General features: G+C 46.4%; 1 protein-coding gene across 1 annotated transcript in view; it reads right to left on the minus strand.

Annotated features, from left to right (window-relative positions):
- HEBP1 (heme binding protein 1) overlaps window positions 1-15,886 on the minus strand; it is a 32,658-nt gene that overhangs the window by 6,580 nt on the left and 10,192 nt on the right. Inside the window, exon 3 of the mRNA XM_007515778.3 lies at window positions 14,947-15,127. Coding sequence (XP_007515840.1) covers window positions 14,947-15,127 — 181 coding nt within the window. The remainder of the gene's footprint in view (window positions 1-14,946; window positions 15,128-15,886) is intronic.

The raw sequence follows: 15,886 nt of genomic DNA on the forward strand, positions 1-15,886 counted from the left end.
CTGGAGCTCAGCTTCCCCAGAGACCCATCCTACTAGGGAAAGAGAGAGGCAGACTGGGAGTATGGACCGACCAGTCAACGCCCATGTTCAGCGAGGAAGCAATTACAGAAGCCAGACCTTCTACCTTCTGCAACCCTCAATGACCCTGGGTCCATGCTCCCAGAGGGATAGAGAATGGGAAAGCTATTGGGGGAGGGGGTGGGATATGGAGATTGGGCGGTGGGAATTGTGTGGAGTTGTACCCCTCCTACCCTATGGTTTTGTTAATTAATCCTTTCTTAAATAAAAAAAAAATAAAGAAAAAAAAATAAAATAAAATATTTTAACAGGGAAAAAAAAAAAAAAAAAAAAAGAAAGAAAGAAAGAAAGAAAGAAAGAAAGAAATCACTGTGATAAATTCCTTCCCTGGGTCAAATTATGAAAGCCTCTTTTTCTAGTAATTAAAATGATTTTTCCTAAACCAGCTTTTCTACTGATTGCAGAAGTGGGTGAGGGTGGGAGTGGGGTGACAGGGAAGGAGAAGCAACAAAGCCTGTCTTTTCAAGATTCTTCTCTCCTTCTGTCATCTGCCTATGCTCTAAAATCCATCCCGTGGCCTGCCCTAAATATACCACTCTAAATCTGGGTTGCCCTAAAATCTTTATTAGAGTCCAGTGCATCCCCATTCCTAATGAGCTTTGTGACTCAAAAAAAAAAAAAATCTGAATCTACACCAGGCCAAGATGAGGCCAAATGCCTTGTTTTTTGGTGCAGCCCTCTGACTCAGGCTTTGCTCTTTTACAAGTGGACAGTCACGCTGATTATAGGGCTATCCATGTAAAACACCCAGGACTGGCTGTTTTAATGTCTAGACAACAGCTACACAACATGGACTGAGCTGAGAGCAATTTGGAATGGAGGAGCTTGGGTTCTGCAAAGAAAGATTATAAGGCAGACAAAGAGAGAGGAGTTCTAGGATCTCTGCCCCTCCAAGTGAGGAGACGGGGTTAGTAGAAGAATATTCGGGAAGGGTTGTGTGTAATATAAGCCTGCACAATGTTGGCGCTGTTCTGAGGATTATCTCTAGATTGGAAACCACATATCTGACCCTGGTGTGTGTGTGTGTGTGTGTGTGTGTGTCTAAGTGCTTTCTGTAGCACTCCTGAGCTATGTGTGTGTGTGTCTAAGTGCTTTCTCTAGCACCCCCTTGAGCTGTGAACCAAGCTGTGCTTAGTGGTTCTTGATGCCTTTGTTTTTGGCATGGTCCTCGTCCTCACTAACCAGTTGGAAGGAAAACAGCTATATGTGTGACTGCTCCCAAGTTCAAGCTTATGGTTCTCTAATCTTTGGGTCCCTCTTCTGTTAAATGGAGGTGATGACAGCATCCATCTCGGGAGACTGCTGTAAAGCATAGAGAGGGAGGGCCTGGCGGTGACGCACTTGATTAAGTGGGTCCAGCCCCGACTCCCTACCTGAAGAGGGAATGTTTCACAAGCAGTGAAGCCAGCCTGCAGGTGTATCTCTCCCTCTCTATCTTCCTCTCCCTTCTCAATTTCTCTCTAACCTATTTTAAAAAACAGGAAAGAAAAAAGAAAAATGGCCACCAGGAGCAGTGGATTGTACTGCTCACTCTGAGCCCCAGTGATAACCAATAAATAAATAAACAAACAAATAAAATAAAGAAGGACCAGGTGGTGACACACCTAGTAAAGTGCACATTTCCATTCATGAAGACCTGGGTTCAATCCCACCTGTCCTCACCTGTGGGGGACACTGCTTGAGCAGAGCTACACTTCTCTCCCTTTCTCTCATCTCACTCTACCTCACCCTCTATCAAGAGAAAAAACAAAGATTGCCCCCCCCGGGGGGGGGTGTCACTGAGCAGGCACAGAGCCCTAGGGATAACTCTGGTGGCAAAATAAAATAAAATAAAAGAGGAGGAAAGGTTTATAAATGGTGGAGCCCGGTGCCTGTCACAGGCTAAGCTCTCAGCACACCGGATGCTGCTGTTAACGTCATCATTCACTCTTATCAGCTGTTCAACTGCCAACTCCAGCAGGTGAGGACCTCAGTGGTGAGAGAGCCCAGTAGGTGCTAAAGAGCTGGCTCAGCACTGAGCTCAACGGGGTCCCATCTTTCACTCCTTCCATGTCCCCTTCCTTCCCTCTTTCAATCAGCATTTACCATTTTCTAACATACTACACAATTTTTTTCTTTTCTTTCTTTTTTTTTGCCACAAGGGCTATTTATTTATTTATTTGATTGAACAGAGAGCATTTTGAGAGGGGAAGAGGAGATGAGAGTGACACAGAGATACCTGCAGATCTGCTTTACCACTCAGGAAGCTTTTCCCCTGCAGGTAGGGACCGGGGGGCTTGAACCCAGGTCCTTGCATAATGTGATGTGTGCCCTCAACCAGGTGAGCCACCACCCAGACCTTTTGCGACCAGGGTTATTGCAAGGGTTCAGTGCTTGCTCTTGATGGCCATCTTTTCCTTCCTTCCTTCCTTCCTTCCTCCCTCCCTCCCTCCCTCCCTCCCTTCCTTCCTTCCTCCCTCCCTCCCTCCCTCCTTCCCTCCCTCCCTTCCTTCCTTCCTTCCTTGTTCTCTCTCTAGTAGAAACGGAGAAGTGGAGAGGGAGAGAGGAAGACAGAGGGAGAGACTCCTGAAGCACTGCTCCATTGTCCATAAAGCTTCCCCAGTGCAGGTGGGGATCAGGGACTTGAACCCAGGTCCTCATGGTTGGTAACATGCATTCTACCAGGCATGCCATGGCCCACCTGCCTATGTAATTTATATACTGTGTTCAGTGCTTATAGCTAAAAACTTCCTTGTATTATGGTAGAATATAAGGAAGTTTTCTCTCATTCTTTCTTCTTTCCTTCTTTCTTTCTTTCTTTCTTTCTTTCTTTCTTTCTTTCTTTCTTTCCTTTTTTTGCCACTAGGATTACAGCTGGGACTTGGTATCTACATGGTTGATGGTCATTATTTTTCTTTTAGATAGAAAGTGAGAAACAAGGGGCTGGGTGGTAGTGCAGCGGGTTAAGCACACATGGCGCAGAGCACAAGAACCCTGGTTCGAGCCCCCAGCTCTCCATCTGCAGGGGGGGCGGTTTGCTTCACAGGCGGTGAAGCAGGTCTGCAGGAGTCTGTCTTTCTCTTCTCCTCCCTGTCTTCCCCTCTTCTCTCAATATCTCTCTGTCCTATCCAACGATAACAATAGCTGTAAGAACAATAACAGCAACAAGGGCAACAAAATGGGAAAAATAGCCTCTAGGAGCAGTGGATTCATAGTGTTGGCACCGAGTCCCAGCGATAACCCTGGAGGCAAAAAAAAAAAAAAAAAAAAGTGAGAAGGGGTCGGGCAGTAGTGCAGCGGGTTAAGCGCACATGGTGCAAAGCTCACGGACCAGCGCAAGGATCTTGGTTTGAGCCCCTGGCTCCCCACCTGCAGAGGGGTCGCTTCACAATCTTTCTCTCCCCCTCTGTCTTCCCCTCCTCTCTTGATTTCTCTCTGTCCTATCCAACAACAACAGCATCAATAACAGCAACAATAACAGCAACAATAATAATAACCACAACAACGATAAAACAAGGGCAACAAAGGGAAAAAATAGTCTCTAGGAGAAGTGGACTTGTGATGCAGGCACTGAGCCCCAGCAATAAACCTGGAGGAAAAAAAAAAAGTGAGAAACAGGGAGTCGGGCGGTAGCGCAGTGAGTTAAGTGCATGTGGCGCAAAGCTCAAAGACCGGCATGAGGATCCCGGTTCGAGCCCCCGGCTCCCCACCTACAGGGGAGTCGCTTCACAAGTGGTGAAGCGGGTCTGCAGGTGTCTATCTTTCTCTCCCCTCTCTGTCTTCCCCTCCTCTCTCCATTTCTCTCTGTTCTGTCCAACAACGACGACATCAATAACAACAATAATAATAACTACAACAATAATAAAAACAAGGGCAACAAAAAGGAAACAAATAAATAAATATATAAAAAAGTGAGAAATAGAAAGAGATGGAGAGGGAAAGAGACAAAAGGAAAGACACTGAAGCACCAATTCACCACTTGTGAAGCTCCCTACCACATGGTGGCGGAGGGCTCAAACCCAGGTTCTTGTGCACGGTAATGCTCTATTCTATCAGGTGAGCCACCTTTGGCCCCTAGAGGACCTGTCACAGTTTGTCCCCTGACACAGCACACCCTGGGCTAGAGGAGCAGTTCTGGACTAGGTAACACAGTTATTGTCTTCAGGAAGTTAGAGCTGAAGGGGCAGCACCTGCTTCTGCATCCCTTCCCTCAAGGTCGCTCACGTATGAGACAGACATCTGAGACATGGACTGAGACAACAGGACGGGAATTCAATCAGGACAAGAGGCCAGATTGGGACATAAATTGACTGCCAGTCAAAAGGCTCTGAAGTCAACCCTAGATGCAAGGGTTACCTTTACTGGGGTTTTAAAATATGGAGATGAGCCCCGGCCTGGGAGGTGGTGCAGTGGCTAGAGAAGTGGATTTACAAACACAAGGTCCTGAGTTTGATCCCTAGCATTGTATGTGCCAGAGTGCAGCTCTGGTTCTCTCTCTCTCTCTCTCTCTCTCTTTCTCTCCATCTCTTGTCAAATAAATAAAATAAATATATAGGGTGGTGGCAGACCCAGTAAAGTACACCTGTGACCATGTGCAAGAACCTGGGTTCAGCCCCCCTGGTTCCTACCTGCAGGGGGGATATTTCATGAATGATGAAACAGTGTTGCAGGTCTCTCTCTCTTACTCTCCTCTCTCTTTCCCTTTCCCTCTCAATTTCTGCCCCAAATAAATGAGTGAATAAATAAGTAAACAAAATATATATAGGCCAGCAATACTCAGACTCAGGTCCTCTGGTGGCAGTGGACAGAGCCCCTGGAGGCCAGGACAGAGACCACATTGTGAAGTGACGTGGTGTGGAGTGGCAGGAATGGGTGTGTGGGGGGAAGAGAAAACACAAGTAAAACCTGAACTGGAATTGGCTTATTGCACCAAAGTAAAAGACTCTGGAGTTGGGGGGGGGGGGAGAATACAGGTCCAAAAAGGATGACAGAGGATCTAGTGGGGGTTGTACTGTTATATGGAAAACTTAGAAATGTTATGCATGTACAAACTATTGTATTTACAGTCAAATGTAAAACAGTAATTCCCCCAATAAAGAAATTTTAAAAATTAAATTAAATTAAAAAAAATTAGTAATAGGGAATAGGGCAGTAGCGCAGCGGGTTAAGCGCACATGGCACAAAGCACAAGGACCAGAATAAGGATCCCAGTTCGAGCCTCCGGCTCCGGCTCCCCACCTACATAGGAGTGAAGCACAGGTGGTGAAGCAGGTGTGCAGGTGTCTATCTTTCTCTCCCCTCCTCTGTCTTCCCCTCCTCTCTACATTTCTCTCTGTCCTATCCAAAAATGACATCAATAGCAACAACAATAATAATTACAACAATAAAACAAGGGCAACAAAAGAGAATAAATAAATATATATATTTTTAAAGTAGTAATATTTAAAAAAAAAAAAAAAAAGCCCCAGACTGCTTGAGTTGTTGGGACTGGAAATCAACTCATCACTGGGGAAGAAGCCATGTGGGGAGCTGTGGCATGAACCCCTGTGCTCTCCTCACTGCTAGTCCAGGCAGCTGCCCCCAGACCCTAGTCCCAGGCCTGCAAGCATATCAGGAGGTGAACCCCCCCCCCCAACACAGCCCTCCCAAGCCACCTGCTGCTTGGCGTGTGAGCTCAGGAATGTTCATAAGACATTGCGAACACCTCAGAGGTCACAGCACGTGCAGTGTCTTCACTGGGCTGTTCATAGGCGCCACCTTCAAAGGAGCAAAGGAGCTCCCCTTGGGGGCCCTGGGCCACATCTCACCACCTCTCTGTAGAGTTAACAGACCTACACTTCCAACAAAGAGCATGGCTGCCACAGGGAGCCCAGGAGGGCCATGGCTCCAGCACTCCAGAGACCCAGAAGGAATGGCTTGGAAAGTGCTGGGGCAGATGACCTGGTGGGCCTGGGTCCCAGGAAGCAAAGAAGCATAGCCGTGTCTGGTGGAAGCGTGAGAGGAGAGAAGGACAGCACCTCTCAGCCTAACTGGAGCTAGGGCTCTAACTAAAGATCAGGCTTGGGAGATTGCTCACCCAGTAGACATGGGGCAGTATGGACAGACAGCACAGGGACAGGGGGAGAGTGGCAGTGCTGTAGTGTCTCTCCCCCTCCTCTCTCTCTTTCAATATGAAATAAGAGGGATGCCAAATCAGCCTGGGAGCAGCAGAATCGCGCATGCATGAGGCTCCAGCTCCACAAAGGTAAAGAAACAAATAAAATGACATCTCAGCAATCAATGAGTCAACACCAATCTGTGAAGCACCTTCTGGGTACAATGAGGACCTGTGCTGGGTGCAGGAAATCTGAAAGCAGGAACTGATGGTGGCGGGTCATGGGGGAGAGCCCTGACTCGGCCTGGATTTCATTCTGTCAGGTTGAGCCAGGTTTGTCAAAGTCAGTGTCACTGAGCATAGCATGCAGCCACAGGACTGGAAAGGAGCGAGGACATCTCACCCCTTTGTGCGGTCTATCTCATAGGGTTGAAACACCCACAAAGACTCTTGAGGACTGGAGGAAGCCCTAGGAGGGGAAAGGTGGGGACACACAGAAGGTTCCGGAAGAGGGAGCATTTCTGACTTCGAGGATAAAGGGATGGCTTTAAGGAGGAGATGACTATAAGGAGTTATCCTATGAGGATCTCTTCTCCAGAGAACTTCTTGTTCTCATGAGCTTCCAGTGAGCAGAGACTGGGAGAGCATGTGGCAGGAGCCAGTTGGGGGTGCAGGGAAGGAATGGATGCTTTGTGTGTATTTCAGGGGGTTTGGGGAGCTAGGCGTACCCCCAGGCCAACTGGGGACCTAGACTGGACAACACGGAAGGCTGTAAATGCCATGACAAGGTGTTTTTACAAGGCTTCCTGCCAACTCGCATACTTAGGCCCAGCCCAGAGCTGACCCCTTGTCCTGTGATGACTAACTGGCCTGGGCTCTGCTACCAACCATGCGGAGGTCAGGCCGCAGGGTTACTGATGGCAGAGGGGTCAGCTGAACCTGTAGGAGGGCTTGATGGACAAAGGAGACCAACAATGACGAGAATCATGCAGGGACAGAGGGCAAGAGCAAAGGCTTTTGTGAATCTCATCACTCACCAACCTGGCAGTGAGCAGTCAATGAAAAAAGGCTTATTAGGTGGAGCAGTGTAGATGGTGGGCAGTGGAGACGGGCATCCAGGGAGGCCTGTGCCCAGGTAACTGGGAATTAGTCTCAATGACACTCTTCCCAATGCATACAGCCAGCCAGCACTGTCACTCAGAGAAAGACACTGGCTTCTTTCTGTTTTTTCCTGCTGGACATTTGTCACAAAGGACCTGGGTGGCCTTTGGGCAGGCCTGGCGTCCTCTGGCCAGCTCCTAGCACCTCTCCAAGCCAACCTCAGGCCAGCCCCTCCACTCTGCACCTCAGCCCCTCTTGTCCTTAGCTACTACCAGAAAGCAAGGGGTGGGTGGGAGTGGGGTTGTCTATAAGGATGAGCAAGTTTCTTCAGGGCCTTTGTCCACACTATGCCGCCTGCTGGCAGTGTGGAGCTAACACTCACAGACTATTTTTATGGCATTTTAGCTCATGCCCAGGGGCTATGGGGTGTGCTTTTTTTTAATTAAAAGAATCATAACAAACAAAACAACGACAAAAATACAGGTGCTCTTTAGATGAATAGATGACTGTGAGAATAATGGCATCCTCAGAATACCTTCGGCATGGTATTACCCTCAGACTTAGATCTGTGGCCACATTCTAGACCACCTGGATCAGAGAGAGGATGGCCACTCCAGCATTTAACACTGGATCAGCAAAGCCCAGCTGCAGGACGAGGTGTGAGAAGTCTAATGAAATATCTCAGCAGATAAGAAGGGCCATGGGGCCAGGCGGTGCTGCACCTAGAGGATTACATATTACAGTGCACAAGGATCCGGGTTCAAGCCCCAGGTACCCACATGCAAGGAGAAAGCTTCACAAGTGGTGAAGCAATGCTGCAGGTATCTCTCTGTCTCTCTTCCTCTCTATCTCCCCTTCTCTCAATTTCTCTCTGTCTCTATCAAAAAATAAATAAAAAGATTAAAGAAAAAAAAAGAAAAAAGAAGGGCTAATGGGAGGTGGCACACCTAGTAGAGCACAAACATTCGCATACACAAGGACTCAGGTTTAAGCCCCCAGTCCCTACCAAAGTGTGTGTGTGGGGGGGGTTTCACGAATGGTGAAGCAATGTTGCAGGTGTCTCTATCTTCCCTGTTTCTTTCAATTGATCTCTGTCTCCAATAAAAGGAGGGAGGGAGGGAGGTAGGAAGGGAAGGAAGGGGAAATTTAAAAAATAGACATCATGAGTGGTATAGGCACTGAGAGCCCCAGAGATAACCCTGGTGAGAGAGAGAAGGAAGAAGGAGGAGGTGGAGGAGGATGAGGAAAGAAGGAAAGGGTTGTAAATGGTAAGGTCATTATCAGGTAGCCTCTGTTCCAACCCCATCTCTACCACATTGGGACTTCTGGGCTGAGCCTCAGTTTCCTCATCTGTACAATGGGGCAAACCGTCCCATGGCTTTGTGTGGCTGTGAGGATGGAATCTGCCATCTGCAAATGCTACCCAGTGCTAAATGCACATGCTCACTGGTCTCTCCTGACTGCACCTCCCCCTGAGTAGCTAAAGTCTTCCTAGGGTGGCCGGGAGGCAGTCCAGTGGGTGAAGCAATGAACTTTAAAGCATGAGGTCCTGGGTTTAACTCTTGGCATGACATAGGCCAGATTAATGCTCTGGTTATCTCTCTCCTTCTCCATCATAACTAAATAAATAAATCTTTAAAAAATAAGATAAAGTCTTCCTTTGTAGGTGTTTTAACCATGCGAGGCAGATCTCATGAGGGCAGATCTCACAAGCGGGTTAGATGTCCTTGTTCCTTTCCAGGCTGAGTTGGGCCTCTCCCCCTCATCATCACCATCAGTGTGCTGTGCTCGATGACATTGGATAAGCCTGGCTCAACCTGACAGAATGAAATTCAGGCTGAGTTGGGCCTCTCCCCCTCATCATCACCATTAGTTCCTGCTCTTAATTTTCCTGTGCCCAGCACAGAGCCTCATTGTGCCTTGTAGCCATTTCGCAAAATGATGAAGTCCCAGAGAAGACAGAGGAGGAGAGAGAGAGAGAGAATGAATAAAGGATGGATAGCTTCCACTCTAGAATTAAATGTCATCAAGAGGGAGGCTGGGTAGTAGTGTATTGGGTTAAGCGCACATGGCACGAAGCACAAGGACCAGTGTAAGGATCCTTGTTCAAGCCCCTGGCTCCCCACCTGCAGGAGGGGAGGGGGTCGCTTCACAAGCACTGAAGCAGGTCTGCAAGTGTCTATCTTTCTCTCTCCCTCTCTGTCTTCTCTCAATTTATCTCTGTCCTATTCAACAACAGCAATGACAACAATAATAAAAACGGCAACAAGGGCAACAAAATGGGGGGGGGGAAGGGCCTGCAGGAGCAGTGAACTGATAGTGCAGGCATCAGGCCTTAGTGGTAACCCTGGAGGCATAAATAAATAAATAAATAAATAAATAAATAAATGTATGTCTTCAAGAGCACTTACTCTGTTTGTAATAGTGCTTTTGCCTCCTGCTCCCTTGCTGAAGGTCTTCCATTGTAAAGTGTCTTTAAACTTACATTTGACAGTGCAGCGACACCAAGTGGCTAGTTGGGGAATGGCCATTTGCTAACCCAAGACCATATACAAAACTAAAATAAAGTTCAAGGAGCTAAGAAGGTGGATTAGTGGTAGAATGCATGCCTTACATGTGTGGAGCCTCCAGTTCAAATCCTAGTACTGTCTAAAAAGGAGAAACACAAACTGATAGGACATCACAGGTGGCTAGGTTGTGCTTTGGTGCCAGCCTCTCAAGTAACTTATCACCTTTATCAGTTTTAGATTCTGGGAATTAAAAGGGAACATCTATGCATCTGATTTTAACAGCTCACTTTATTTTTTCATTTATTTGTTTTTATTTAATAAAGTATTAATTAATTCATTTATTTTTTTAAAAAATTATATTTATTCATTTTCTCTTTTGTTGCCCTTATTGTTTTTAATTGTTGTTGTACTTATTGTTGTTGTTATTGATGTCATCTTTGTTAGGTAGGACAGAGAGAAATGGAGAGAGGAAGGGAAGACAGAGAGGGGGAGAGAAAGATAGATACCTGCAGACCTGCTTCACTGCCTGTGAAGCAACTCCCCTGCAGGTGGGGAGCTGGGGGCTCGAACTGGGATCCTTAAGCAGGTTCTTGTGCTTTGTGCCACCTGCGCTTAATCCGCTGCGCTACTGCCTGACTCCCTAGGATTTGGTTTTTAAGAAGTCTTCAGTAGCCACACTGAGATATGAATGAAATAAAACATCCGGGTTTCACCTAAAAACAAATGTAGGGCAGGAGATGGGTTGTGAGGGCAGAAGACAACATTGACCTAAAGTCCATTCTCAGTGATGGTGAGGGATGAATACAGAGGGTTCCATGATCTGAGTCAATCTTTGTGTAATTTTTAAAATTCCTGTATTGCACCAAAGTAAAGGACTCTGGGGGTGGGAGGACTTTCAGGTCCAGGTGCAAGCTAGTAAAGGAGGACCTTGGCTGGGAGTGAGAGTGTTTTGCAGAAAACAGAAATGTTACACATGGACCAACAACTCTATTTATTGTAAACTATTATTCTTTTTTCTTTTTACCAGAGTAAAAAAAGCTGGGCTTATGGTGGTATGGGGAGATTGAACCTGGGACCTTGGAGCCTCTAGCATGACAGTCTCTTTGCATAACCATTATGCTATTTATTCCCACCCTATTGTAAACTATTAATCCCCCCAATAAAAAATAATAAAAAAGAAGAGTGAACACATACACAAAATGGAAGAACACACCCCTACTAAGTAGTTAAACACACACTGTGTAGCAAAACACACACACACACACACACACACACACACACACACAGACTGTGTAGCAATGCATTTCCTGGGTCTAGAAAAAACAATGAATAGAAACTAGCCCCATCTTCTTGAAATCTTTTCCCCTCCCTCCCCTCTCCTCATCTCTCTCTCCATTTTGACAAAGGTAGAGAAAGAATGAAAGAGTCCACAACACTGAAATTTCCTTCAATGCAGTGGGGGCCCTGAACTGGGCTGCTCACACGGTAAAGCAGCCCATTATCTAGGTGAGCTATTTTGCTGGCCCACCTGCTTGAATCTCCACTGACCTGATTTAATTACATCATCCTCATGTCTATGAACTAAGAAGAAGACAGAGGAAAAGAATAATGACTGAAAGGCACTGCAGGCCATAAACACTAAGTGCTGTGCAAACAGTATATCTCAGTAAATCCTAGTAGGCATCCAAGAGGGAGGTTCTATATTATCAGCACTCCACAGAGGAGGGAAACAGTCTTGGAAAAACTAAGTAACTTTCCACACAGCACCTTGCTACTAAGCAGGACAGCTGAGATCTAAACCAAAGAATGCTTGGTTGACCAAGATATCTTGCCTCCCAAGACATGGGAGCAAAAAAAAAAAAAAAAAAAGCAAAGCAGGTAGTAGTAAGTAGCATGAGATAGCAGACACACCCCCATCCCTCAGAAGGGCTCAGTCTCACTGGCACTCCTGTACCCAGACAACTTTGGCATATTCTGCACCAAAAGCACCTGCCACCCTGGGAAAAGACACTCTTTCATTAGAATCTGCTTCCCCTGAACCTCTGCTGTGGAGGCTACAGTCTGAATGAGGACTTGGGAGATCCAGGAGGAGGAGGCTCCAGCAGCCCAGATGCAGTACACTCACCAGCCTCTAGGGGGCACTGTGCCACCTGGCCTTAGGCTGCAGAACCGGGGCAGAGCATCTACACAACTAAACTCAGAGGCCCGTGGGAGTGGTCACCAATTTTGTCCAGTGCAAGGTTGCAAGGTTTCTCATGGATTTATTTTTCAGGAGGGTATCCACCAACAGAACCAACTCCCCAGTGGCAGCTGCTTCTGGGGTGGAGGTTGTATGTGTGTGTCCTGGGATCTGTGGGTGTGTGGCTCAGGGCTGGCACACAGTGTGTTCTTATGAAAGGGGGAGTCACTGGTTCTATGGGAAAGGCATGGTTGGCATCTGAATGCAAACATGCAGTGATCTGTAGCTGTCCTTTTTTTGTAAATATATTTTGTCTTGGGAGCTGGGTGGTGGCACACCTGGTTGAGTGCACATATTACAGTGTGCTAGGACAGGAGTTCAAGTCCCCCATCCCCACCTGCAGGGGGATAGCTTCACAAGAGGTGAAGAAGTGCTGTAGGTCTCTCATTCTCTCCCTCTTCCTTTCTGTCTCCCCATTCCCCTTAATTTCTGTCTCTATCCATAATAAATAAGTAAATATTTTAAAAGATTTATTTATAATATATATTTCTGGTATGGGGGATTGAACCTGGGACCTTGGAGCCTCAGGCATGACAGTCTGTTTGCATAACCACTATGTTAACTACCCCACCCTTGTTTTATTTTAATAATATATGTGTGTATATCTATAATCTATAGCTATGCCTATATTTATAGAGAGAAACAAGAGTACTATTCAATTCTGGCTTATGGTGGTGCTAGGGCTTGAACCTGGGACCTGAGAGCCTGAGAAAGTCTTTTGCAGAACCATTATGCTGCCTCCCCAGCTCTGTGGTAGTTGTATTCTATGGTCAGGGAATTGTGAGCCCCAGTCAGGCACAGGAAGCAGGACTGGAGTGACGGGTGGCACATGTGCTTTGCTTGAAGGCCCAGGGATCAGGGGCAGTGAATGGGGTGCAAGGTAGGGGCTCTCACCTTCTGGCATTCTGGGATTATAAAATGTTTCCAAGAGTCGGGCAGTGGCGCAGCGGATTAAGTGCACAGTGGCACAAAGTGCAAGGACCAGAGTAAGGATCCTGGTTTGAGCCCCCGGCTTCCCATCTGCAGGGGAGTCACTTCACAAGCAGTGAAGTAGGTCTGCAGGTGTCTATCTTTCTCTCCTCCTCTCTGTCTTCCCCTCCTCTCTCCATTTCTCTCTATCCTATCCAAAAACAATAAAGCAACAAGGGCAACAAAAGGGAATAAACAAATAAATAATTTTTAAAAAATGCTTCCAGATGTGTGGGTATTCCTACACCACAGCTTGATCCAGAGAGTCTCTCATTTTTCCAGAACCCTCCTCCTGCCCATTTAGGGGTTCTGCTTAGGCAGAGGCAGTTCTCTCTAACTCTCTCTTTCTCCTCAAGGCAGTTTGGCAATTGGCACAGACATTTATTCAGACAAAATGCAAATGTTGGTGGACTGAAAGAGAGAAAGAGAAGACACCACAGCACTGGAGTTCCCTTGGAGCTATGGTGCTCCTGTGGTCTCAGGGTTTACACTTGGGTAATGTACATGGCAAGACATGCACCCTGCCACGTGAGCTATCTCTCTGGGCCAGAATTAGTATTTGTTTTTAATATGTATACACATTTTAATTGTGTGTGTGAGAAAGACCACCAGAGCACCACTCTGCCATTTGTGATGCTCTATTTGTTTCTTTTTCTTTTTAAAAAATATTATTTATGGGATTCGGGCAGTAGCACAGTGGGTTAAGCACACTTGGCACAAAGTGCAAGGTTCCTGGTTCAAGCCCCCGGCTCCCCACCTGCAGGGGAGTCGCCTCACAAGCGGTGAAGCAGGTCTACAGGTGTCTGTCTCTCCCCCTCTCTGTCTTCCCCTCCTCTCTCCATTTCTCTCTGTCCTATCCAACAACGATATCAATAACAACAATAGTAATAACTACAACAATAAAACGACAAGGGCAACAAAAGGGAATAAATATTTTTTTAAAAAACTAAGAAAAAATTATTTACTTTATTATTGGATAGAGAATTTGAGAGAAATTGAGAGGGTAGAGGGAGATAGAGAGGAAGAGAAACAGAGAAACATTTGCAACAACACTACACCACTTATGAAGCTTTCCCCTACAGGTGGGGACCAAGGGCTTGAACCTGTGTCCTTGTGCACAATAATGTGTGTGCTTAACCAGGTACACCACTGTCTGGCCCCATGCTCTGCTTGTTTCTATCTTTCTTGTTGCTAAGGACTGTTGGGGGCAGAGCTCAGGGTCCCTTCATACATGCAGAGTATGTGCACTACCTCTGAGTCACCTCTCCAAACCCTAGTGGCTGGCTGGCTGGCTTTCTTTCTTTCTTTCTTTCTTTCTTTCTTTCTTTCTTTCTTTCTTTCTTTCTTTCCTTCCTTCCTTCCTTCCTTTCTTTCTTTCTTTCTTCCTTTCTTTCTTTCTCTTTCTAGATTTATTTTTGAGAGGGTGAGGGAGACCAGAACACTGTTCAGCTGTGGCATATGACAGAGCTGGGGACTGAACCTGGGGCCCCTTGGATGCAATTCCTACACACTACCACTGCATCCCTCTCTCCATAGCTTCATTTTAAAACTTTCTTTTTTTTCCCCACCATGACTCTGCTGGGGTTTTACAGCTGTGCAACTCCACTGCCCCTTCTCCAGATAAAAGCTGAGAGATGATAGGGAGAGAGAGTGAGATACCACAGCACTCATGAAGCTTCACCTGTGCATGGTGTTTCCAAGCAGTACCAGGGACTTGAACCTGGATCCTCATTCATGGTAAAGTGTGCGCTTTGTGGGGTGAGCCATCTCTTGGCCACATAAGAGAAAGCAGAGCAGTGTTCAGCTCTTGCTCCTAGGCTCTCAGGCTTGCAGTTCTGGGGCTCTGATGGGCTGAGCTGGCTTCCAGTCCCTAATGTTTCTCTCTAGACATAAGAATAATACACAGACTCACTGGCAATGGTGGTGAGGGCTCAGCGCTCCTGGGGGGGAGAAGGGGGCAAAAACAGGCTCCTTACATGGAGTAGACAGTGATGGAGTCCCGCTCCTCAATGTGGATGCTGTCATCACTGGGGGTGGGGGGGTCGCTCTGAAACTGGTTGGGAATCCGGAACCAGACCTTCAGTTTCTTCTGTAGGGAGCCATCTTGGGCAGGGAACACGGCAAAGGAGATGGGGACAGTCATCCCCATGCCAATTCCTGTGGGCAGGCAAGACAAGTGAGATGGTGCTGCAGAGAATGCTCTCCGCAAGGCTCTGCCCTGACCATCTGTTCTTAAGATGAGTAACAAAATAACAAAACACTTCTCACATAGTATGATAAGGCAATACTGGTTTAGTCTATATTTCTGTTTCATTGTAATAGCTACTACTACTATAATTACATTAGGAATCATTAGCAAGTAATGTACATGAAGATATACAATCACACACACACAAAAAAAATGTTTGTATATGCTGGAGGTGGAAGGGCAGTGACTCAGCTCTTTGGGGGAAAAATTTGAGAAAATCTATGAAGACCAATCAGTATCTACTTTCTATCTAAACATGAATTTTAATGAAATGATCCAAAATATGGAAAAGGCTCCACAGGTGGCAGGATATTTACTGCACCAGAATTTATGACCGTGAAAATCAGGGAGCCATGCAGGTGTCCAAAGCACGGATATATCAAAGTACCTTAAAGGCACACAGTGCAACATAGCCTAGCTATGAGTGTTTTTTTTTAATTTCTTTATTGGGGATTAATGTTTTATATTCGACAGTAATACAATAGTTTGTACACGCATAACATTTCTCAGTTTTCCACATAACAATACAACCCCCACTAGGTCCTTTGTCATCCTTTTTGGACCTGTATTTACTCCCCCCATCAACTCCAGAGTCTTTTACTTTGGTGCAATAAGCCAATTCCAGTTCAGGTTCTCCTTGTGTTTTCTCTTCTAATCTTGTTTTTCAG

Source organism: Erinaceus europaeus, chromosome 7 (assembly GCF_950295315.1).
Source record: "Erinaceus europaeus chromosome 7, mEriEur2.1, whole genome shotgun sequence".
In the NCBI taxonomy this organism is placed as follows: Eukaryota; Metazoa; Chordata; class Mammalia; order Eulipotyphla; family Erinaceidae; genus Erinaceus; species Erinaceus europaeus.